Consider the following 24,437-nt stretch of genomic DNA (forward strand, 5'->3'; position numbering starts at 1 on the left):
TGTTTAAAAATCAAAACTACATTTCAACTTCTTTGAACTAGAAAAAGGATAAAAATCAAAAATTATAAAGCCATAAATAAAAATAATATATATATATATATATAACTCGTTTGATTGGTCAGAACTGTGAACCCATAACCACTGATTCAGTTTTTAAAACACCGCTCTAAAATACTAAATACACAAAGACTTGAATCAAAAGTATGTTTGTTTTTATTTCTTCTGTTAAAATCATGTATCATCATCAAATCAAGGATTTGCAATAGACCACCAAGAAATTAGCCTTAGTTTTTAGTGACAGATTTGCCGTTACCATAATTTAAAACAAAAGGGTTTGTTTCTATGTGCTTTAATAGTTGGACACAGAATGGGTGATTAAGAAAGATTAGAATTAAAATTTGATAAAATGTTAACACATTACTTATATTATTATTGAGTTGTTGACATGTCACAATCTGATTAAAACATACAAAGAAAAATTAGATCAATGTTGATATAAAGAAAATGCATGGTAGTTGCATGTGATCTGTCAAAATATTCCTTGAAAGAAATAGTTTCTCTTTCATGGGTTTTTGAACATCTTAGATCTTAGATTTAATGTTGACTAATTAGCCGGCCGTAGCATATAAGAATTGTTGGCACTAAAGATGATTAGATTTTGAATAAAAAATAAAATAAAAATGAACAAAAGGTCGTAGCGGTTCCTGAACTTGTGTGCTAGGATTAATTAATTATAGATAAGACTCTAATTTTAGATCAATGAATCCCCAAACTGAATCATCGCAGCACATGAACGCAGTTATTTTGTACAATTTGGAGGTTAATTGATCTAGAACTAGAAAATATTATCTTTAATTGATAAAAACTGTTAAAGAATAAATTAATTGATCCTGACGCATAAATTTAGGGACGATGACCCATTGAAAATACTAAAATTACTTGGTTGGTACACTTCCAACAAGTTGAAACATTATTTAAAAAAATAAAAGTTCAGATGCCAAAATAGCAGACTTATAAAAGTTTAGACACCACTGCAATAATTTCTCTAAAATAATAAATTACTCAAATGTGTAGGTCAGAGAAAAAAAAACAAGGGACCAATTAACCTCAGGCCTCAAACAAAAGTCTCTAATCCTCTCAGTAGCTAATTGAAAAACTTTCAAGAGCCAGAAAATCAATTACTAAATCATGCAAATGCAATTTACGTACAGAAAATTGGTAATGTGGCCCAAGGTATTGTGTTCAGCTATATGTCTCTTGCCTCCAACCCAACCCCACTCTAGACATTCTACCACATGCATCCGCACAATAAGCATGTGAAATAGTTGCAAATGTTACAGGAAAGTCCAAAATCAAAGCAATGGGTTTGTTCTGAAGTACCTTTAGCTGATAATAACTGAGTAGGGTTTGATCCTCCCTTTGATTAGGATGTGTGAAACACATTTCTTCTTTCAAAACCGCCATCTATGTCGAAAGCATTCCCCATACATGTGCGTATACGCCCAAAAGAAGAGGCAGAATGTGGGCTCATACACAGTCTTGAAGTTGGCCATTTTCTACTTAAGAAGTCTTGAGACAGTTATCACATGGATTAGAGCCATATTTGCAATCTTTTCGATGAAAAGACTCTCCAAAGTGTTCGAGTAACGTTTGTCTTCGACATTCAGCCTAAAATTGTGGACAGACAAGAAGATAAAGCAACTTAATTACAAATTCCTAAAATAAGTTAGATTCTTACATTATTAATTTAATCAAACCTACTCATAATATGGATATACTTGCCTTGAGTTCACAGTAGCGTTGCATTTTCTGAGCTTGAGCCATTGCAGTTTTAAAGCTATCCCTTTTATATCCTTGTCCGCTCCTTAACATGCATACAACCCGACTGAAGTCTTTCTTTTGGTATAGAGCAATGCATGCAGCAGGTAGATTATCTCTTCCGGCTCTTCCAGATTCTTGATAGTAGCTTTCAATTGATTTGGATAGTGTATTGTGGATAACAAAACGCTGTGTGTAAAAGAACAAAAAGCAATAAGTATTTAAGGATGAAAACAAAATATCCTAGATCTAAGATAGAACAGAAATTAAAAGATAATAAAATTCAAATTAGTACAACGAATGAAGAAGTTTGCTATTGCTGCAGCAAAATGCGCATAAAATGATAAAATTGCTACTTGCTGTAGGCTATAAGTATAAATATTAAGTAATGAGTTTAAGAAATAAAATGAAGAATTTAGTTGAACTTACAACATCTGGTTTATCTATTCCCATTCCAAAAGCAATAGTAGCACATACAATGTGGACTTCACCAGTGTGCCATTTCCTCTGAACTTCAACTCTTTGACGAGCTGCCAGACCGGCATGATAATATACGGTTTTAATCTTGCATTTTTCATTCAAAAAATTTGACACCTCAGAGCATTCATTTTTTGAAAGGCAGTAGACTATTCCACATTGATTCCTGAAACGTTCCTTTAGAAGCTGTCCAAGCTGCTTTAGTGATTCCTTGGTCTTTCCAATCACTTCGTACTTTAAATTGGGTCTATCAAAGCTAGTTTCTAGTACAGCAGCATTCGGAATTCTTAAGGCTTTTAAAATGTCCTGTGAAAGGAAAAGTTTTCAGATAACTAGAGCATTCTTTCTTCTATGAGATTATAACAAGGTAAACTGATTTCTAGCAAACAAAGTACCTCACGAACTGACTGGGTTGCTGTTGCAGTCAAAGCCATCAGTGGGACATCTGAAAATTTCTGTTTAAGACACCCTAACGCTCTATAATCTGGACGAAAATCATGTCCCCATTGACTGTGAAGCATCATTGGAGTGTAGAAATCGATAAGTACAAGAAACTTCACTTGGGCAATTAAAATTCTAAAATACTTGTTACGTATGGAAAGAAAATAAAACTCGATTTTGAAAATAAATTTGTTAAAACTTAGAAGTATAGTTTTGGATCCTGCACCAGTGGATGCATATCATGAATATTAAATTTGTTCTTTCTCATTATATGCAGCAATGATATTGGATACATTGAGCTCAATAAAATCTACACCTGATATCTTTATAACACGTGCTTGTATAATTCAAAAAGAATTAATCTAGAAAGGGCACACTTCGGAAGATTATCTGTCAAGTACCCGTAATCAGAAAAGAGTTGCTGACTCAAAAAATGTGGCCTCTGAATAAAATCTATATTTTGAATGCTCTACATTAGGATGGCTTCTATTTGCATGCTAGAGACAGAAGAGAAAGAGTGTGGCTGACAGGCTGTGTGCAAGTTAGCATGTTTGCATGTGTAACTTCTCCATTATCATCAATATAAATAAATAAAATTAATGACAATATACTATGAGAAAGATAAAGGACCTGCCTCACACAGTGTGCTTCATCAACAACAAATCCTGCCAATTGTCCCTGTTATTTACAAGGCAGTGTTAATTATAGAAAGCTTTTGTTTAACGAAAGACCTAATTATATAAATTGCTCAGAACCTGAAAAGCTACCTTCCGATGTAAACACTTTAGTATTTCAAGAAATGCTTGATTTCCTGCAATCCTTTCAGGAGTCACATACAAGAGTTTACAAGATGGTTTGTCTTTCCTGGGAGAATGAAAAGCACAGCATAAATTTGAAAATCAATTGGTATAAGTGAAAAAGGTGAAGCCATTAATAGAATTGTAAGACGAGATCATGTGAATTAAATAAAAATTCTTATGAAACAAAATATATTGATGGATTATCAAATGGTAAAAATAAAATTTCAAGCATGAATTATAACAATCAAAATACATGTCCTCATAGATTCAAGCACAAGGAAGAACCTTGCCTTAGCTCTTGAAGGACAGCTGCAGCTTGGGGGGCTGTTTGTTGAGAATTCAAAAAAGTTGCCGGTATTCCAAATTTGAGATTGAGCGTAATGATCTGATCCTGGATGAGGGAAAGCAAGGGAGATATAACCACTGTAACACCTTGTTTCAGGGTTGCTGGAAGCTGCACAAGATATAGGATTATATAAGACAGTGTTCTCACAGTGCATAAATCCCACTAATAACCCTAACAAGGTTTTGGGTTTGACCAAATTAATTGTCAGCAACATGAAAACTATAATGTTGTGGTGCATATCATATGACATAAGGTGTTTATGTAAAGAGCAGTTGCAATTGGATGAGGAACATAGATGACTGCATTTAACACTTAAGATAGCAAGATATCTGAATTAAGCTGCACAATTATACTAATCAAACCGAGTTCAGTTATCTCTGGCAGATTGCAATGCACCTAATTTATCTGAAACCTCGTCAATTTCAGGGAAGGAAGTTCCACCGTTTTTACAAGTTTGAGCAAGAATTTTTCAAATTTTGGAAGTTCTATCATTTGTTTCTTTTGTTCGTGTACAAAAGATACAACTCGCAGAGTGAGAAGTTAGTGGATGTTCTAGCATTTTTTAGGGTACCTTTTTTAATATGTAAGAAAACATTGCTGTGTTGTTAACCAGCATAATTTGTACACTAAGACAATATCAAATACAATAAACATATTTGCTGGACAATGCAACAGGGGATAAAGCTAAGGCATTAACGTCAGTCGTCAAGCAATCAAGAAAATTGTATAAGATATAGTTCTGACACAACAAAATAAATAAGTAAATGACTTGTTACCTGGTAACATAAACTTTTACCCCCTCCAGTAGGCATGAGAACAAAACAGTCTTTCTTGGCCAAAGACAGTTTACAAATCTGATGCTGCAATGGACGGAATGCCATATTGCCAAATATAACCACATTTGCCAACTCAAAATCATCTAAAGCCTGCAATTCTTCATAACTTAGTGTCAGTTGTCCATCTTTTTGTATCCCATGATTCTTCTTTTTGTTGGGAATTAATGAAGCAGAGCCTTGAGTAACACTGCTCTTACATTCCTTCAATAAAAACCAGCAATGTCATCACCTAGAACTACCATGAACTTTCAACAACAAGAGAAAGAAAGATACAAAAAGTAAGTATACCACTCATGCAAACACGAGTAACCAACTTTTATATCTGCCACATGATATGGCACCATAATCACATTGCAAGAGTGTCACATAATATGATAAAGCTAAGTTCTGAGAAGAACTACCATTAGAAATCACAACTTTGGAATTGATTTACAATAGACCAGCTGAAGAAAAAAAAAATCCTTTTGCAAATCAATTCTGGGAATCGCATTTTATTTTATTTTATCAAACTTCCCTTTTCAAATTAAAAGGTTTAAGTTCTAGGGGGGCAGTCATAGACTTCCCAGACCTAAGAACTAACCAAATCGAATAAAAATTGATTGAATCAAATTCTTACATTTTTAATCTTCCCAAGCACAATCAAGGACTCGTAACTGGTTAGCAGCCTAATTGCACGGAATAATCAATTCACACAAAACAATGAAGAAATAAGTAGCTTCTATATTAGTTCTTCAACATAATTCACTTACTGTAGATCTCGAGGAGCATTTACTCGAGCTAGCCGCAGCTTTCCCCTTCACGATAGTAAACTCAGGATCTTCAGAATCACTATCAGAATCCAAATCCATCCAGTTTTGTTTATTTTCAAGTTCATCATCATCATCATCAATAACATTTATATAACTTCTTACATTATCATTATCATTATCATTATTATCACAACTATCAACCTTAACATTACCATTATCAAACATATAACAACTACTCAAAGCACCACAAGCTTCAGATTCAATAGCTTGGATATCATCATCATCCCAATCCTCACTATCTTGCATAGATTCAGCTAATGCCGCAAGATAATCATCTCCACAACACTCCACAGTCACAAAATCTTTACCGTCGTCGCCTTCATTCATAACAGTAAATGAAATTCAATTAAATTAGGGTTTAAGTGAAAAATCGAGAAATGGAGGGAAAATAGGAATAAACCGTTACCGTAAAGAGAAATTAAACGGTCTAAGCATTTCTTGGCTGATTCTTCGTCGAAACCGCATTCGAGTGCTAAGCTTAGGAGTCGAGCTTTCTCTAAATCGAGGTCGTGACCTCTCGCCATTGATTTTGGTGGTTCGATTTAGTGGTTACTCGGAGTATAATTATTTATTTGTACAGAGCAAAATTAAGGAGAATTCTCCCGCGCTTTTGTTCTGCGCGGACAGGAAGGGGGGCGACATTATTCTATTCAAGCGGCGTCGTTCTGAGAACTGCGATTTAGAATAAAACAAAGGGTCATTCTGATTCTTGAACTTGTGCAATGAGCTCATATTAATCAAATTTAACCTATTTTGAAAATTTAATTTATAACTCTTCAAAATAAGTCCAATCATATCCACTTTTTTATTTTATTTTTAGAACCTGTAACGCAACCATAAATATATTAAACACAAATATCTTGAAACTGGTGTAAAATATTAGATAAAAAAGTCCAAGAATGTTTTCAATGCATACTGAAAATACATATGCAAGTATATAGTAGTCATATTTTAGAAAGCTATGAGCTAAATTATAAGAATAAATTAGAATTTAATTTATATAAACTTGGTTTATAAATTTAATTAAAGAAGTAATGATGACTCTTTACTCGTTTAAAAACGGGTCAATAGTATAAATTGCTGTAATATTTCTTTTTTTTTTGTTACATTTGTAATAGAGAGTCTTTTTTTTAAATCATTAACACATGCTAACGAACGATTGATAATTTATTGTACGAATGACAGTGACGCAATGGTTGTATTAGATAATTTTCATGGTTGATAGTAACTTCCCAAACTCTTGTAAATCACATTTGAAAGAATATATAACTTCTTATTGCAATTATGGCATTGCTTAGTTTCATCAAGATTTGTCACCATTGAAGTTAAACAAATTAACAAGCATTAAGAAGATCAAATGCTAGACATTCACGTTCATATAATTCCAATTTATGACAATAAAAAATAAAAAATAAATCAATATTGAAGATAAAACAAAAGTCCCAAAAGCAATAAAGAATAATCAAAACAAAAAGTAATATGATGGGAAAAGAAGAGCAAATCTCTTATATAATCTCCAAAGTTAATTACATGCTTAAGAGAAGCACAATAAATTAAGAACAAAAAGGAGAAAAGAATTAGTAATATTTAAAATGAATTAACGATCTTAATTAAAGATCAAATCAAATCAAACTCTCATGCATGCAGAATAATTCATTCACCTCATTACATGTTATTTACGTAAAACTTTTTTTTCTTTTTTTCTTCAGAAGCCATGCACGATCCTCGAACAAGTCCGTTTAAACCAACGGAACCCTTTTTTAATAGAAGATTTAACTTTCCCTTCAACGGCGTAAAATTTATACTTAGCAACTCGTTTCTTCCTCTTCGTCTCCGGCGCATTCCACCACGAAGAAGAAGACTGCTTCGACACAGATCTAACACTCCGATGATGACGTGGATTCCGACGAGGATATTGATCGCTAGAATATGGGCGAGACCGGCCGGTGTAGAGTTTGCTCTGTGTTTTTCTTACGATTTCGCCGCCGCCGGTGGTCTGAATATGATCGCCGCCCATTTTATAGCTCTATCAATCTCTCTCTTCTCGCTTTCTCTCTCTAACCTGCAACAATGGCGGTGAGGTTGACGGAGAGAGATGGCGTGAGAGGAGGAAGATGAAGGAGGAGAGTTTGAAATGTGTTGGTTTTTTATTTTATAGCTTTTATTACGGGAAATATGGGTGGTAGATGGATGATTAATGGTTGATTAAGGATTTTTTAAGTATTTTTTTGAGATTATATTAAGTCAATTATGTTATTTAACTTAATAGTTTTATACTACTAATTATTAGTGTATTTGCTAATTAACTTAGCTTCAAAACAAAATTCGGTTGTAAATTTTTTAATGACAGATAACTAAGTGAGTTTTTAATGACAGCTTGAGTTGAATAGATTTACTATTTGTCAGTGTTTTAATAAGAGCCAAACTGAGCTGGTTGGTTCAACCTATTCTATCAGAAACTAGAGATCAATCCGGTTCAGTTTTTCTCTAGAAACTTGAAATATGATGCGGTTTAATTTCTTTGAACCAAAAGAATCACAAAATGTATAAAATTAAAAATTATCGATGAGTATGGTTTAACTTGAAATTATCGACCAATCTACACCATTCATCAAATTTATCGAACTTTTTAATGAATTAATTTGTACTATTTATTTTATAATGAATAACTTGACTCCTTCAAGTTAAAATGAATTTGAAATAATCCTAATTCTAATCATATGATCCATCTATTAATTTTATTATTATTTACTCAATATAATTTTTATATATTTAAATATTAAATAGGTTTAATGGTGCAAAAAAAATTCAAATTTATACGAGTTAGTTAGAATTTAAATCAAACTTTTTAATTTTTATAATATTATTCCAAATTTATTTTTTATTGCAATTCTAACCAATATTTTTTAATAAAATTTCAATTGAATTTATATAATAACTCTCTAATTAGCAAAATTTATTTTTCAAATTTTAAAATTTAACTTCTAATTCAAAAAAAATCAAAAACAATGTTAAAATTTAATTTTAAATTCTCTAACTTTTAGTGGCTGAACCAAAAAAAAGGTTGAAGCTACAAACGATCAGACTAGCCAAATAAAGTAAATAGGTATTGGACTTAGGTAAACGATTGACAATGATTGATTAAAAGAATTAGATAAAATTGCAACAAAGATGCAAAAATGGAATAATATTACCAAAGTTAAAAGGTTTGGTTTGAATAGCAAAAACACGTGTTAGATTTGAACCGATTAAACCAGTAATTGAACCGATTAAAAGGATTATCGAACTGATTGAGCCGGTTGTTGAACCGTTAAACAAATTATCACACCAGTGAACACCAGTTAGGCCACTGATTCAGTTTTTTACAACATTGCTATCTATATATTATTATCTTCTTTGATCATAATGTCCACATAAAAACAGTTTGACCACTTCACACCTAGAAATATTTTCTTAGATACTTATAAGTTAAAAGAAAAAACAGAAATATTTACTTCTAAAACTAAAAATATGTTAAAACTAAGTGAATATTTACAGAGCCTATTTGCCTGATAAATGGAAATATAACAAAAAATGTAAAAAATTGCCAACTTGAATGGCATTACTGACTCTTTACTCCTTGTGCCTTTTTACTTTTCGGTCCTTTCTTTGGTATTTTGGGGTTAACCATGTGAGAAACCTGCAGATGAATCCAAGAGAACAGAACATTAAACATCATGAAATTCAACTACAGACGACCAATTAGATGTCGGCAAACACGTCGACATGCGATAAAATTACCACCGACACTTACAATGTGTGATTTCCACTCGAAATTTTCGTTTCCCTCTGGAATACCAGTAGGCTGAGGATGATTACGGATATGGTGGAATATGTGAATAAGTACAGCAGCATCAAGGGCAGCATACTCCAGCTGCAAGATATATCGCTTTAGTTTACGCAAGTTTCTTTATATTTTAGTTTATTTCAGCGGTAAATTTTTAATCGTATTGGGAAATAAAGGCTGAAGTGAAGAAATGCATATTAAAAGAGTAAGCTTTCATCAACTGTTTAAAGTTTAAACTCCTATAGAAACTTGATAATCCTCCAGAGTTATTGTGCAAGAGATGTTACAATGTACCAATCAAAAAGAATCATACCTGGTTCCGACTCAATGGACGTTCTTCCCAATTACTATTCCGTCTAGTTTTGTTCAAGCCCGCTCCTAACAATTTCTTATTTGATGCAACAACAAGATGTAAGAGAAAAAGGGCAAACCGCAATATGCATAACCATGATTGAGGAATTATACAGACAAGAGTTCAAATACAACGAAGAAAATATTTTAAGCACGGGGGAACGAGTTCAATACCATTGCAAGTCCTGAAAGGCCACCTCTGGGTTCTTTAAATACATTCTGAATGTCCAGTAACATTTCAAAGTGCTTAAAGCATTTCAACTCTCCATAGGACTGAGCTAACTGCTTTATATCGCATTGAAAGTTATAACCTGCAAATTCGTCGAGGTTATTAGCACCTCTAGTGTAAAATTGTGAATAGCATCATTTCTATTTTAACTAAACCAAAACCATACTTCATCAATCATCAATAGATTAATCAAAAGAAAGTTTTCAAGAAAATGAAATCTCCTGCTGGTAGGAATAGATCGATTTTAACCTAAATATAATTAATACTTCACTTTGACAAGTAATAAGCACAACAGGTTCTAAGATCTCAAGAGTTCCCACTGCCTACCAAAAGTACAGCAAATAAAAAATATGGATGAGTTTAGATGGACTATTTTACCAAGTTTTAGAACACTAGGAGACTGCAAAATCCGGGTTAGGCAGTTGTCTAGTATATCAGGTGCATCTTCATATAACTTTATCAAGTCAAAGATGAAAACCGTTTTATCAGAAGCAAGTTGCATGATAGAAACCTGAAACATAAGACATTTGTTTTCTTATAGAAATACTTATACGAAAAAGTATAATAAGTTAATCCAATAGCCACAAGAACCCACTAAGATAAATAGTAGCTGGCAGTGGGTCGGTCATTACCTTGTTTGGTTTGCTGCCTTTCACATAATTTGGCTTCCATTCACAATCAAGACCCACAAGCTTACATCTCTCAATGTGACAGACTGCACTGCGCAAGCCATCAACTTCATCAACCCACGTAATATCTTCAACAGCTAACTCACTCGGCTGCAAGTATCTACCAAGTGGAGGACTTGCTTCAAGTTCTAAATACCAATCATCACCAGCATAAGTGTCCTTCCACGGCAAGTTAGAACACTAATAGCTTCGAAATAAACAGTAACCACACATTGTCATTTCAATTTATTATTACCATGCAATAACCAGCAATTTTAAATGAATTGCATACACATTAGTAGTCTGCAACTGGACCATTACAAACTTTTCTAGTAAGACGTATTTGGTTACATCCCTGAGGGCTAATTCTTTATCACCCTATGCTCATTATACGCAAATTTTGTTTTTCCTCCAATATGAGTCCAGAGGTCCAATTACTGCATTTGTATTTAAAACGACAACTCTAGGAAAAATTTAGGCCTAAGTTATTCATTCCATCACAACCACGATAAACACAGAATAGTACAAATTCAAATTCTCAAGCTAGTTAGTGAAGTCCAAGGAAACAATAAGTGCATAGGAAATGCACAAAGCACACCTTTGCCTTTCAGAAATCCTTCAAGGGAATACCGACCACAAAGTTCATCGACCTTCTCTAAGTAACCAGCCTCCAATGCCAGGTAAACCTATTTAAAATTTCCAAGTTATTAGGTCACATCATTAGGCTAGTCAAACCAAAATAATGTGCAAAGCAAATGGAAACATAGTCCCGTTAATTTTCAACAGACTTACAAATATAATAAAAATTTAATGAGATTATTCCGTCTAATTTCCTTTTTCTAACTGATTTGAGAGACTGTTTCGTACTATCAAGCGCAGAACTCAACAACTAATTTTATATAGAAATTACAACAATATAAGAGGAAGAAATATAGGTTAAAATGTTAAATGATGATGAGCTGGATAAAGTATTTTTACACTGTCTCCATCTTAATCATGACTGTTTCAATCATGTTCTTAGCTATCTATGAAGATAACGAGTCCACAGGCAGACTACGCCTTACTATGTAAATATGAATATGGACATTACCAAATTGCAATAGAATCGACTCGACAGATAAGTTGTCAAGGGCTAGGGACCAGGAACCTATCTAAACTTTCCAAAATGAATAAAGACACGTTCCTTTAATAATATATATTTGATCAGTGTATGAACATTAAGGAAATTGCATGGCAATTAAGCATACAAAATAAGGCAAAAGATAACTTAGACAGTATAGCAAAACTGTAGATGATTTATAATAGAACTCTTCAGTTAAGAAGAAGAACACACATAAAGTAAAACAATCATATATGTCAAAAACTACAGACCAAATATTCCACAAGTTGCCTATCCCCATGCGTCTTTGCTTCAGCAAGATCCCACAGTGCCTTCTCTGCTAACTTCTTCAACAAGCTGCAAGCAAGTGAGGTTTTCTTGCGGCGTCAAAAATTTAGAAAAGGAACCACAATCTAGGAAATACAATTAAACTACAATACCTTTCTTTGCATTTATGGTATACTTCAGGAAAGTCTGCCTGCAAATTGTTTTTCTTTATGGTCTCATAAGCATGCTTCAGCATGTTTCTCTGAGTATATTCCTGGACGAGTACGCATAACATTGGCTTTCCCATGAATGTTGCCCATTTTTCAGCTGCTTGAGATTGTCTATTCTCCATCATTTTAAGAAGGAAAGGCTTCCCAGAGTTATGCATAGAGAACTGCTCTAACAGAGTAACTGCCGTCATATACGATTGAGCTTCCACCAACCTAAAAACATATTCTTCAACAAATGTTTTTGCAGTGTCAAACCTATTATCATTTTGGGCCTTTAACCGCTGTATTGCTTCATCAATATCAGTCAATCTCACATCAAAAGCCTCAAGTAACTTCACAGCTACCTTTTCATCGTGGTCAACTAAGCCTCCCACAATATCTATAAACAACTGAGCTGCCATACCTTTCGCTTGCAAGACGTCTTCCGAGATAATAGGCGCTAGTTTTAGATACCGACGAAGGGCAGATATTATCAAGTGACTGAACCCTTCGGAGTATAGTCCGAAAATCGGGAGGACGTGAAGGCATTGAATAACAAAAGTGGCAGGTCCTGGTTGTGGAGAATTATCTAGTACCTGATGAACATTTTGCTGAAGTGCTCTGAACTTTTTTGTTGCTTTACATGAGCCTGCAAAATGTTGTCATAGAGAAAAATCAGACACTTTTTTTTTTGACGGGATTCACTCATCCCTTGAACTGAAGCCGAGGATCGCAATCAAACCCTGGGATGTGGACAGCCCGCAAGCCCACATACCTGGCAATCCGGGCTATAAGGGCGTAGGCACCCGCGACCATGGCGCCCAGATGGCTGAGGTTTAGACCACTGGATCATTCAGACGCTTAACAATAAAACATAAGTGCTAAGAAAAGTTAAATAGCGTTACCATGAATGTAGCATTCTTTGAGGAGGTATAAGAATACCACAGGAGAAACTGAAGTTAAATCAGAAAAAGCATGTGTACAAATAGTCAGAGCTGTATCTTTTTTGTTGCAGACCTCTCGATCCATGCCCATGTTTAAGACAAGTTTCTATTCAATAAAGATAAGCTACAGTTCAGTAAGATCATCAAAAACTAAACGAATGCTCAACAAAAAATTATCAAATATTGTTTCCCTCCATTTTCTTGGCAACCAAACAGTAGGAAAACAAAAACGTACCAAAAACTGGAATGGGTGAACTGTGTGATTGATTCTTCTATAACTCCGCCTGAAAGTTTTTTTATTTAAATTTGTACAGTGCTGTATAAATATGGTTTGTCTTTATCTATAAAAAAAATAAAAAACAGAGGGCAAAAATTAAAAAATCGAATTTTGGGAAGAAAGACGATTATGCTTGATAACTAATTTGGAAAAACTGGAAATTCTCACGGCGGTAACGAGATGACTACAGCTGGGCCGGGCTGGGTCAACATGACCACTTTCGCTTTATATTTTCAAAATGGAGTAAGGATCCTACGTAATCTACATAAATCCCCTAAAAATGGCCATATCTACTATTTTTATCTCAAATTTTCTATTTTAGCAGAAATCACTCAAAGAATTAGAAAAGTTTTCATAATTTTCTCATAACTCAAAAATATATTTGTTTATATTGAATAGGATATATGTGCCCCCACTTTTGCTTTTGAACCCGTAAGAATGGCCTATACTGCAGCTATCAAAGCACCACAAGCAAAGTTGCCGACAAAACGGAGGAGACACACCGCAAGGATGGTGGTAGACTGAAGCAAAATTATAACAGCAGTCCGGCGGAGATCCGTTGACGATTTTATGAAGGTCTGTTTTGGATAGTTTCACCTACTCCAACTAGATTTGTATTCGCCATCGAATGGTTGCCGGACTTTGACCATAATTATTTCAAAAGGGGAAAAAAGAAGAGGCAGAAGAAATCTAATTCTTCATTGTTATAATCTGTTCCGGCTAATATTCTAAGCAATGTGTTCCAATTTTTAGACGGCGATGATTTGTTGTTTGGGGAGGATTGTGATGGTTAAGATGATGATTTGTTGTTTGAGGAGGATTGTGATGATTAAGATAAAGAATTGGTTCTGTCTCATGTTATAATTGAAAAGAACAATTCAAGAAATAGCAACGTTCTCTGGTTGTATTGGATCTTAGAAGAACATTAAAAGAAAGACAATTTGTACTGTCAGGTTTAATGATTCAAGGAATTTTCCGATATTATAAGACCTTCTTACATTAATCATACATTTGAATAACATGTCTTGCCAAAAGTAACATAATTTGGAATATTAATAGGAGATTTCAAGTTCTATGGATCAAAATTATGTGTACTACTTTGGAAGCTCTTATGGCAGCTAAGATTATAGCATGTAAAGACGTTATATGTGTCTTCTTATCAAGAATGTGTCCAATTATTTCTTCATGTATTTTACTTCAAATTGATTTCAAGTTTAGAATTATTAAATAGCATATTTTTCTTTATTTTAATAAGAATAAATTATTCAATTTGTGAAACAAATAATTGAAATTAAAATGATTGCAAAGAAGGAGATCTGGAAATTATAAAAAGCAGCAAGACGAACTTTATTAGAAACTCAATTAAGATTGTTTGATTATTTCAGGTTCACATACGGTTCCTTTTCAATTTTATAGACTGTCAATTACATTTCACTTAAAAACAGTTATTCAATTTTTATGATAAACTATATCTCGAACTTCAACTTTTACAATAGACTATATTTCAAAATTCTCTCTATATTAAAAATTGAATTATGGTAGTTTAGTTGATATAGGTTCACATCAAGTTGATTTTTGGTTTTATAATGTGTCAAATACATTTTTAAAAGAGTTATTCAATTTGTACATTACACTAAATTTTAAAATTTTCTCTATATAAAATGTCATTTTAGATTATAAAGAGAACCAATACAAATTTTATTACAAATTGAATTGAAATAGTTCAGTTGATATAGGTTCACATAAAAGTTCACATCAAGTTGATTTTCGGATTTATAATATGTCAAATACATTTTTAAAAGAGTTATTCAATTTGTACATTACACTAAATTTTAAAATTTTCTCTATATAAAATGTCATTTTAGTACATCGGTATACTAAAATTAAATTAACTATAAGTCTACCAACTGTTAACCAAATGTTTACTAACGGTGTACTAAAAATATATTTATTTATTATTTAAAAAGTACAGTTTTTTAAAAATACACAATTCAAGTTTACAAACGGTTTTACTAACGATTTATTAACCATATATTCAAAATAAAAATTATTACAAGTTTAGCAACGGTTAACCCAACGTTTACTAACAGTGTACTAAAACCAAAATTATTCGGTTGATATAGGTTCACATCAGGTTGATTTTCGGTTTTATAGACTATCTAATACATATCAATTAAAAAAATTATTTAATTTTTATAATAGACTATATCCCAATATATATAATTGAATTTAGATTGATATTAGGTTGATAAATGGTTCATATTTAGTTTATATTACATTTACATTCAGTTCACTTTTAGTTTATTTTAAATGTATTTTCAGTTTAAATCCAATAAAACCTTAGATATTTATTTTCATATTATAATTAGTTTATTTGTCACTATATAAATTATTTTAATATTATACAAAATTAATTTAAATTAAGTTAACATTGAATTTATACTAAGTTTAATTAGAGTTTGCATTTAGTTCACATTAAGTTTACTTTCAGTTCACTTTACAAATTTAATTTTATAGTCTAAATTATGAATAAATTAATTTTAGATTTATAATCAATTTAAAAATGAAATTTTTTATTTAAAATTTAATTAAGGTAGTTCAGTTAATATAGATTCACATCCGGTTGATTTTCGATTTTATAGACTGTTAAATATGTTTCACTTGAAAGAGATATTGAATTTGTGATTACATTACATCTCAAAATTCTCTCTATATAAATGTCATTTAAGATTGTAAAGATGATCAGCACTAATTTTATTTAAAACTGAAGTAAGGCAGTTCAGTTGATATATGTTCACATTCGGTTAACATTAGGTTGATTTTCGGTTTTATAGACTGTTAAATAGGTTTCACTTAAAAGAAATATTCAATTTGTGTATTAAATTAAATCTGAAAATTGTCTCCATATAAAATATCATTTAATATTGTAAAGAGCAGTAAGACAAATTTTATTATAAACTGAATTAAGGTAGTTCAGTTGATATACGTTCACATCCAGTTCACATCAGGTAGATTTATGGTTTTATAGACTGTCAAATACACTTAAACTGAAATATTTATAACATATAAATTTGCTCTAAAATTATAGCAATCATAAATCTCCAAAATAACCACTAATTTAACTACAATTATTATAGCAACAATAATAATATGCTTTTCAGCAACTCCAACCGCAAGAACAAAGTTCTATTCTACAATGCACCAACTAATGCTGAAAATGGAAATATTTACAATTTCATGATAGCTCTTAGAATATGCTGTTATCTTCATTTAATATGGTTGCATAAGTTGGGTCACCTAATCAATCTTTTATCCAAACAATACAAAATATGGAATTTTGACAACAGCCCCAAGTGTTCTTTCACTAGCAGAATGCACATGGTTGACAGTAGGATGACCATGAACATCAACAAGATGACCATGAACATCAACAAAATGACAGTGAGCAACAACTGAACGACCAAGAACAAAATCAGACTTTGACTTCATTGTAGGAGGATTCGAATGTGCAACCTGAGAATTTGAATTTTCAACTGCAGTCAAATGCAATAAAAGGATATAACTTTATTTTTGCAATAGTTATTGCAGCTACACTCCCTCATATGTAATGGTAAATGGCAACCAAATCAAAACAGCCATAGTTGCCATATAAATCAACAAATTCATATAATGCAATTTTTCAAATTTTGATGTCAATATAATTCCTTGAACAGCATATTTCAAAGCTAGCTATAGAACCAACACAAACCAAGAAACCAAATAAATGGAACAAAGGCTCACTATTATTGACAAAAAAAATCCCAAAAATGACAGAAAAAACACACAATTAAACTTCAGTTGATGACTCAATTTCCTGTCTTTCATAAATCTGAACCATAAGCACCATTGCTGTAATACCCCAAATATTTTAGAATAATTAAGTTGTGCCACGTGTCGTGAATTTCGATAAATTAAGTCAAGATGGATTTAATTTAATGATATCGGGAATTTAAAGTAATTTTTATTGAACGGATTATTGGGATTAAAGGAAAAGGGTGAGAAAATTAATATAAAATAAATTATAAATCCCGAGATAAAAATTAGTTCGCCAAGGTCCGCGAAATAATTTATAGTATTTGTGATGAAAGTTTCGGGTCAATTGGAGACCTTTTAAAATTTGGACGCGGATGCGTTTAGGACTAAATTGTAAACTTTGAAAAGTTTAAGGGCTAAAATGTAAATTAGCCAATTGAGCCTCGAGAATAGAAATTAGAGGATTATTGACGGGAAATAATAATTTTAGAGTTGTATTATTTATTTGAATATAAATAATACGTACGTAATTGAGTTAAAGTAAATAATTAATCGATAAGTTAAAATAGAAAGTTTTAAAGAGAATTGGTTTAAGTTAAAGAAATGAAGGACTAAAGTTGCTAATTAACCAAATATATATATATATGAAAGAGATGAGCAGAATGCTCCAGAACCCCATCAGCTCTATTCTTTTCATTTCCTTCGTTGTTTTCGTACGGTTCGCCGCTCGATCTCCGTTTCTCGTCCGTTTCCGACGTTCTATAGCTCGAATTGATCGTATTCCAGAGGCGAATCACGGTAAGCTTGACGTATTCTCGTTTAAACGGATATATTTTGAGTTATATCGAGTTAAAGTTTTAGGCCACGAAACGATTTTATCGTTTTAATGGTTTTAGGATTGAGATATAGCGTTTTGATTATAGATTAAGCGTTTTGGATAAGTTTAGAGCGTTTTTACGCTAATAGCACGTCGGAACGCCCCGGAAAACGATTCCGGGGGTCGTGCACGAAAGTGCACGATCGTGCACACGAGGTGCACGAACGTGCACCATCAATGGTGCACGAACGTGCACCAAGGTGCACGAACGTGCACCTATGTGTGGTGCACGACCGTGCACCAAGGTGCACGAACGTGCACCAGCAGGACGTGCACGATCGTGCACCAGCAGGACGTGCACGATCGTGCACCCCAATGCACGAACGTGCCCCGGATTTTTATACCTCAGCGATTCCGTTTTGATACTCCATTTATATTTACGTATTGAGGCTTAAAATCAATAGATTATCGATTAATTTAAGACGTTAACCTAATGAGGTTAAAAAGGGAATTGATTTAGAAATGATGTTCGATTTGTAAACGAGTTAGATACCGTTTATCGGAGTATACGTGGAAAGCACGACGGTTAATGAATTTATAATGTCACGTCTCGAGTCTAGAGTTAATCCTAGAATAGGATCCTGACGTGAGTCAATTATTTTAAAATAGTTTTAGATCCAGCAAGGCAAGGAGCCGATGGACCAGGAGCTCGGGGAGCTAGATGTTTCTGAGCACCGGCACCAGAGTGTTTTTGGAATAAGCGGTCACAGTGAGTTTATACGATTTGCTTTTAAAGTATTTATCTAAGCAATTATTTTATATTGCTTTATATTTGAATTGCATGTTTTATATGCGAAACACTTTTATGAATTGCGCATATGTTTGATTTGAAACCGGTATTGATCCGATGGAACGTGCTACCTATTGGGCGACAATAGGACTGTGTGATCACCAGTTTTGATATGACTCAGCTGGGAGCTGATGATGAATGTGAGATTTACGATTGGGTTATGATTTAGATACGCAGAGTGAACTCGGCTACGGTGTAGCCTGGAAGTCCCCGTATCTAGTGGCTGGGCCACCAGCGAGTTGGACTCGCAATTGATATTTATGATTGGGTTGATCGATTGATTATTAGTATGTTTGAGGATTAAGGTTTCATTCGGATCCTGTACTTGGCTGCACGAGGTTTGAACGCTATTGCATTGTTTTACGCTTTATGTTTTATATGGATACTTATTAGTAAATGTATAAACTCACTCAGTATATTCCCATATACTGACCCCTCACAGTCTTCCTTTCAGGTTAAAGCATTTTGAAGGACGGACTTCCTCCTTCTTGTTCTGGAAGTCCACAATAGTGAAAGGTCATGTTAAAGAACGTTTTCTTCGTAGAGCTGCAGTAGTCGGTAGATGTCTGTATGGGATGTAAGATTTATATTCAAACGGTTTATTTAAATGGGCAACTCTTATTTGAGATAAAAGTATATATACATTATAATTGTTTATAAAGAACGTATTTTAACCGTTGATTTCGTAACCAATTTCCATGAGTGGAATTGGTCAAGATGTTGATTAGAGATAGGGCAGAGCTAGACATGAGGTGTCGCTCGGCAAGACCCTAGTCTATAATAATGATTCGCAATGGTTTTCAGAAAGTAGTAAAGATGTTTTAGTATTTATAATAATAAAGTTTAAAAGGGTTTTCTGAAAATATTTTATATAATATATTTAATTCGCGAAAAAAAAATTCATAGCGGTTTTAGGCTTGCTACGGGTTCCGGAGCTACCACTCCCGTTCCCTAGCGCCGGTCTCGGCTCAATAATTTGGGTCGTGACAATTGTGGTATCAGAGCAGTTGGTCCGGATACCTCTGCTAATACGTGATTTCAAACAGTTGGTTCTAGATACCACTGTTTTGCGTATGTGTCTACCTAGGAACTACTGCAGCACATAGGGATTCGAGTCATGTCTTGATTAGTTTTCGTTTGATCTTTAGATTTTAACTCTCCTCCCTACGATCTGAGTCTGTTAGTACGATCAATAGGATTGTTATACGATATACGTACGCGAAAGTATTCTGTTTACGTAAGAATGGTCGATGTATTATAAGATCGTTGCATATAATCACGTATGAGGTGGACAGTCGACATTATGCAACGCGATGACGAGGCTAGCGTGCTAAGTATCATATGGTATTGCGATACCATTAAAGTTATTCGATATAAGCGCTAATAGATGATCGATGATGAAACGTAGATTCAGAGGAATGGAAGAATTTCCCAAGTTACAGAGTTTAAGGTTTAGAGAACTTACAAGATGAAAGATTTGTGATTTATAAAGATAAATTGTTTTAATGATTTTGAAAGTATAATTGTGCCTAGATTCGATATAGTAATATACTATTGCCATGACATGAATAGAATTGCATCATTACATACACATTAAATGAAAAGAATAGAACTGAATTCATACATTAGTAGGACATGCATCATATGCATTATGTTCAGATGAAAGGTAAGTTATGGCAACTCTTTGGGGATGAGAGACGTCATCGCCCTAGTGCACAATTATACTAAAGCATAAAGAATTTAAATATGAATTTTGCAAAAGAGTTAATTTCTTTGGATTTCAAAGATTTCGAAATGGTTGCAACCATGATTGTTTTAATGTGAGTAGACCTAGACTAGAACTCTGTAACGAAGGGGAAATGTTCGAGATCTACCTACAAGCAATTCTCGAAGGTACAAAGGACGTGTACGAGATCACGAACAAGAAGTTATACCTCGGGAAGAGACGAAGATAGTCATAAGTCTAAGATCTATTATAACATAGAAAGATAAGATACGTCTGAATGGTTAAGTATGATCCATTAACCAGTGAACTAAGATGTTATTATCTTTGAACTAAATGATTAGACTTTTATGTGATAAGATGATAGAAGTGTGGGAAGTGATTGTTGAACATAGAAAGTGATTATTAGTTTAAACCCTAAAGGTGTAAAGGTAATATCCATGAATGGAAAATGTGAGTTTTACACTATATTGGAAGATTATCAAGTCTAGAAAAACTGAGATATCTTGTGATTGAACCGTTGGATCGGTTTAATATTGGAGTATAATATTCCTAAGAAGGATGACTAAGAATTGACCATTGTGATCGTCGAACAGAGGATTAAATAATAATTTTCATAAGAATATTGATAAAGGATTAATACGACTAGAAAGGGTCAACCTAGCCAATACACTGTGAGAGTGTAATAAATAATGACGTAAGAGATGTATCATATGTGAATGGGGTGATACATAGGGTTAATAAAGCTAAAGAATAGATTGCATATTGCATGAACTATGTTAAGGAGTTGGGAATCCGTGTAATGAGTTGTGCGGTTGAGCATCCTGACCACAAATTAAAGAATAAGTACATGTATATATGAAGTATACGAGGTATAAGGCCACGAGATTAAAATAAGAAGGATGACGCACAATGAGTATAATACAATAGTTATACAATGTTGATAATGACGATTTGCAAAAGAAGACATGAATGCTGCATATGGAAGAATGGCATACGTTTCATGACGAAGATTGTACCAGACATATATGAATTAAAAATTCCATATCTTAGGACTGGCGAATAAGTCGAAATAAGTTAATATTTGGAATACGTAATATGTTACGAACAAAGATGCTTGGATAAGAATATTACGATAAATGATGAAAGCAAGACATTAAAGTATAAAAGGAAATTAAGTTATGATAGAAGTAAAAGAGAAAGAAAGATATAATAGCCAATAAAGACATAAAGATCCTGAAGTTTAATACAAGAAGTGACCACGGATAAGGAATGTTACGATGGATTAAGTACACGGGTATAGGAATACCTCCCATTGGATATAAACGAGCAAATGGATAGAAATATATATATAATGAAAAAAAAAGTTAAAAGCAGAAGAACATGAACAGTTAAGATCAGAATGTCGAGAGTGAAGTTGTAATTCAAGGACATTGATTGAAGTTCAAGGTAAGCTAGTTAAATACAAAAGAGGACATCGTATCTACAGGCAAAATGATGAGTTTGACATCATGTAGTTTCAAGATTAAGCGTTACATTAACTGTACTTAGATTAAAATGGCTAATAATGATATAAATCATTTTGGAGTATGATCAAAAGATTGTTAACGATTTATAGGTATTTAGAACGAAAGGAAACGATACGTGAAACGTTAATGATTGGTATTTTAACTTTCAAAAGACATCTGGAACGAATCATGGTGATTAAATAGACAAGTGACTAGTATGAGGAAAGATACAAAAGTGTTACTAAGGTCAAGTATAAGATTCAACAAGGATTTTACTCGACGAATCGAGAAATTTTAAAGGAATGTGAAAATAGAAGATTGAAATTAGTTTCACTGACATAACGAATGTCAGTAATGGATGCATCTCATAAGTATAGGTGAATACAAATGTATTGGATGTTAACGTGATTTAGAGGAAGTAACGTTTAAGGTTTTCATCAATGATTAGAAATGTGACAACGAAAAGTGGAATAGGAGAATAACGATAAAGAAGTATGTGGAAAGAATTATGAAAGCTACAAGGAAATAGTACTAATGAATGAAATTAAGGGATATGAAAAGATATAATGAGTTGCAATAAGAATAAATCGTGCATAAAAGTATTTATAAAGAGTTCGAATACAAGGAAAAGTGTAAGAAGGAAACCAAGAATTCATTTAGAGTGAAGCGAATGGTTTTAACAAAGGACGTGAATAGAAAAGAGGTAAATTACCTATCGAAAGTAATAGAGAGATGAATAACTAGATTAACTAATTAAGTCTGATACCTTCTTAGAACCAAAGAGTTAATGAAAGATCGAACCAGGACTATTCAAGAATCTATAAGATCATTAATGGCACGAGAGTATAATCATGTGAAGATTAAGATCGGATTAACATTAAGTGTCATTAGATAAGGAATGTCCAATGAAAACAATAAGTTGCTAAGATAAGAAGCTATTGAAAGAATATGAAAGAACAACGATACTTCGAGAGAAAGATCAAAGTAACACGAAGAATGTTTGTAGCTATTGACAAGAATGAGCTACAAAATAAATATACAAAGTTGGAAATTTGAAATAGAACCTCAAATGAAGGCAAATGCTAAACATATCAAGTAATGCCAAGGGTACACTCAACTCATGAGACTAGGAAATCATAAAGTGTGAAAAGGAAATAAGGATTTAGATGAGACAAACTTAAGAAAAACGTATACGGACAGCACAATAAAGACAAACGTTCAAAAGAAATTTGACTTATGATACAAGATCATGAGGTTAATAGGTTAACCAAGCAGAGTGTTGATAAGGAACAAGGATAAAGAATCTTTTCGCTCTACGATCAGTTAGAGGGAAAGTATGTATCATAAGGAGATAAATAACAATAAGATAACTAACGTAAGATTAAGAATAGTAGAGCTACAAGAGAGACGATTACTGTGGATAAGTAAGTTGAATAATACAAGTAAGGAACCTTGCTACAGGAAAGTAAGTAGAAAGCCGTCAAGAAATGACGACATACGGAATTTCAAACACGATGGATTGCAAAGACGATAGTGTGTGGTAGTTGCACAAGTCAATAATCTTAGAAAATTGTAATCAATTATAGTAACAGAATAAGAAATAAGATATTAAATAGCTTTCAATAAAAAGAACGACCGCGGTACGCCAGAAAGATTAGTGATAGTCGTATGTAAACGACGTCAAATATATGGAAAAGAAGTAGGCGTACAATGTAACGGATGACATAACATTTGAACACATTTCTGCTAATAACAAATCATTAGAATGGCCAGTTAAAGGCAAGTGATTTCGAGAAAGAGGTATCAAATCCTTCTCGAATAATTCAACCGCAAGCGACGGAAGTGACCAAAGAGCCTGTCATATGAAGAAAAATCAGTAAAGATCATCAGTATGCAAGTGTGAAAGTTGCGGATAAAGAAGGTACCTACGGTAAGAGCTCCTAGAAGAAGCTAGCCCGTAAGAAGAGCACACATGAGCAGCAGAAGAAGATATGAGTTAGAGATATTCGTGTTAGTTTATCTTAGATACGTGGCAAAAGTTTTAAATTCGAGGACGAATTTATTTTAAGGGGGGGTGAATGTAATACCCCAAATATTTTAGAATAATTAAGTTGTGCCACGTGTCGTGAATTTCGATAAATTAAGTCAAGATGGATTTAATTTAATGATATCGGGAATTTAAAGTAATTTTTATTGAACGGATTATTGGGATTAAAGGAAAAGGGTGAGAAAATTAATATAAAATAAATTATAAATCCCGAGATAAAAATTAGTTCGCCAAGGTCCGCGAAATAATTTATAGTATTTGTGATAAAAGTTTCGGGTCAATTGGAGACCTTTTAAAATTTGG

At 33.1% G+C, this 24,437-nt stretch overlaps 2 protein-coding genes across 3 annotated transcripts; both read right to left on the bottom strand.

Moving 5' to 3' along the window:
* Nucleotides 1-1,071: 1,071 nt before the first annotated feature.
* LOC126671021 (ATP-dependent DNA helicase Q-like 1) lies at nucleotides 1,072-6,233 on the bottom strand. The gene is made up of 10 exons (XM_050364711.2): nucleotides 5,934-6,233; nucleotides 5,468-5,844; nucleotides 4,659-4,919; nucleotides 3,822-3,990; nucleotides 3,504-3,595; nucleotides 3,371-3,414; nucleotides 2,691-2,805; nucleotides 2,248-2,601; nucleotides 1,783-2,007; nucleotides 1,072-1,668 (listed from the first exon to the last, which is right to left on the bottom strand). Exons 1-10 carry the CDS (start codon nucleotides 6,049-6,051, stop codon nucleotides 1,561-1,563), a joined length of 1,863 nt encoding a protein of 620 aa, XP_050220668.1. The 5' UTR covers nucleotides 6,052-6,233; the 3' UTR covers nucleotides 1,072-1,560.
* Nucleotides 6,234-8,995: 2,762 nt separating this feature from the next.
* On the bottom strand, nucleotides 8,996-13,703 carry LOC126674188 (uncharacterized). Of its 2 annotated transcripts, XM_050368596.1 has the most exons (12): nucleotides 13,566-13,703; nucleotides 13,356-13,461; nucleotides 13,082-13,226; nucleotides 12,141-12,825; nucleotides 11,973-12,057; nucleotides 11,200-11,287; nucleotides 10,566-10,750; nucleotides 10,312-10,444; nucleotides 9,879-10,015; nucleotides 9,667-9,741; nucleotides 9,321-9,440; nucleotides 8,996-9,206 (listed from the first exon to the last, which is right to left on the bottom strand). In XM_050368596.1, exons 3-12 carry the CDS (start codon nucleotides 13,209-13,211, stop codon nucleotides 9,129-9,131), a joined length of 1,716 nt encoding a protein of 571 aa, XP_050224553.1. In that variant the 5' UTR covers nucleotides 13,212-13,226; nucleotides 13,356-13,461; nucleotides 13,566-13,703; the 3' UTR covers nucleotides 8,996-9,128. The 2 variants fall into 2 exon arrangements, with proteins under 2 accessions (XP_050224553.1, XP_050224551.1); XM_050368594.1 differs by having other exon boundaries at nucleotides 13,356-13,703.
* Nucleotides 13,704-24,437: the final 10,734 nt, after the last annotated feature.

This window comes from Mercurialis annua, linkage group LG3 (assembly GCF_937616625.2).
Source record: "Mercurialis annua linkage group LG3, ddMerAnnu1.2, whole genome shotgun sequence".
Lineage (NCBI taxonomy): Eukaryota > Viridiplantae > Streptophyta > Magnoliopsida > Malpighiales > Euphorbiaceae > Mercurialis > Mercurialis annua.

Bases quoted from the DNA above. Each gene is read 5' to 3' on its own strand.
- LOC126671021 (XM_050364711.2), bottom strand. From the start codon at position 6,051: ATGGCGAGAGGTCACGACCTCGATTTAGAGAAAGCTCGACTCCTAAGC. The intron at 5,845-5,933 runs GTAACGGTTTAT...TTATGAATGAAG, and splicing joins CCGTTTAATTTCTCTTTACG to GCGACGACGGTAAAGATTTT. The intron at 2,806-3,370 runs GCAGGTCCTTTA...GATGCTTCACAG, and splicing joins GATGAAGCACACTGTGTGAG to TCAATGGGGACATGATTTTC.
- LOC126674188 (XM_050368596.1), bottom strand. From the start codon at position 13,211: ATGGGCATGGATCGAGAGGTCTGCAACAAAAAAGATACAGCTCTGACT. The intron at 10,751-11,199 runs GTGTGCTTTGTG...ATTGGTATTTAG, and splicing joins AGGATTTCTGAAAGGCAAAG to AACTTGAAGCAAGTCCTCCA. The intron at 9,207-9,320 runs GTAAGTGTCGGT...ATTCATCTGCAG, and splicing joins TCGAGTGGAAATCACACATT to GTTTCTCACATGGTTAACCC.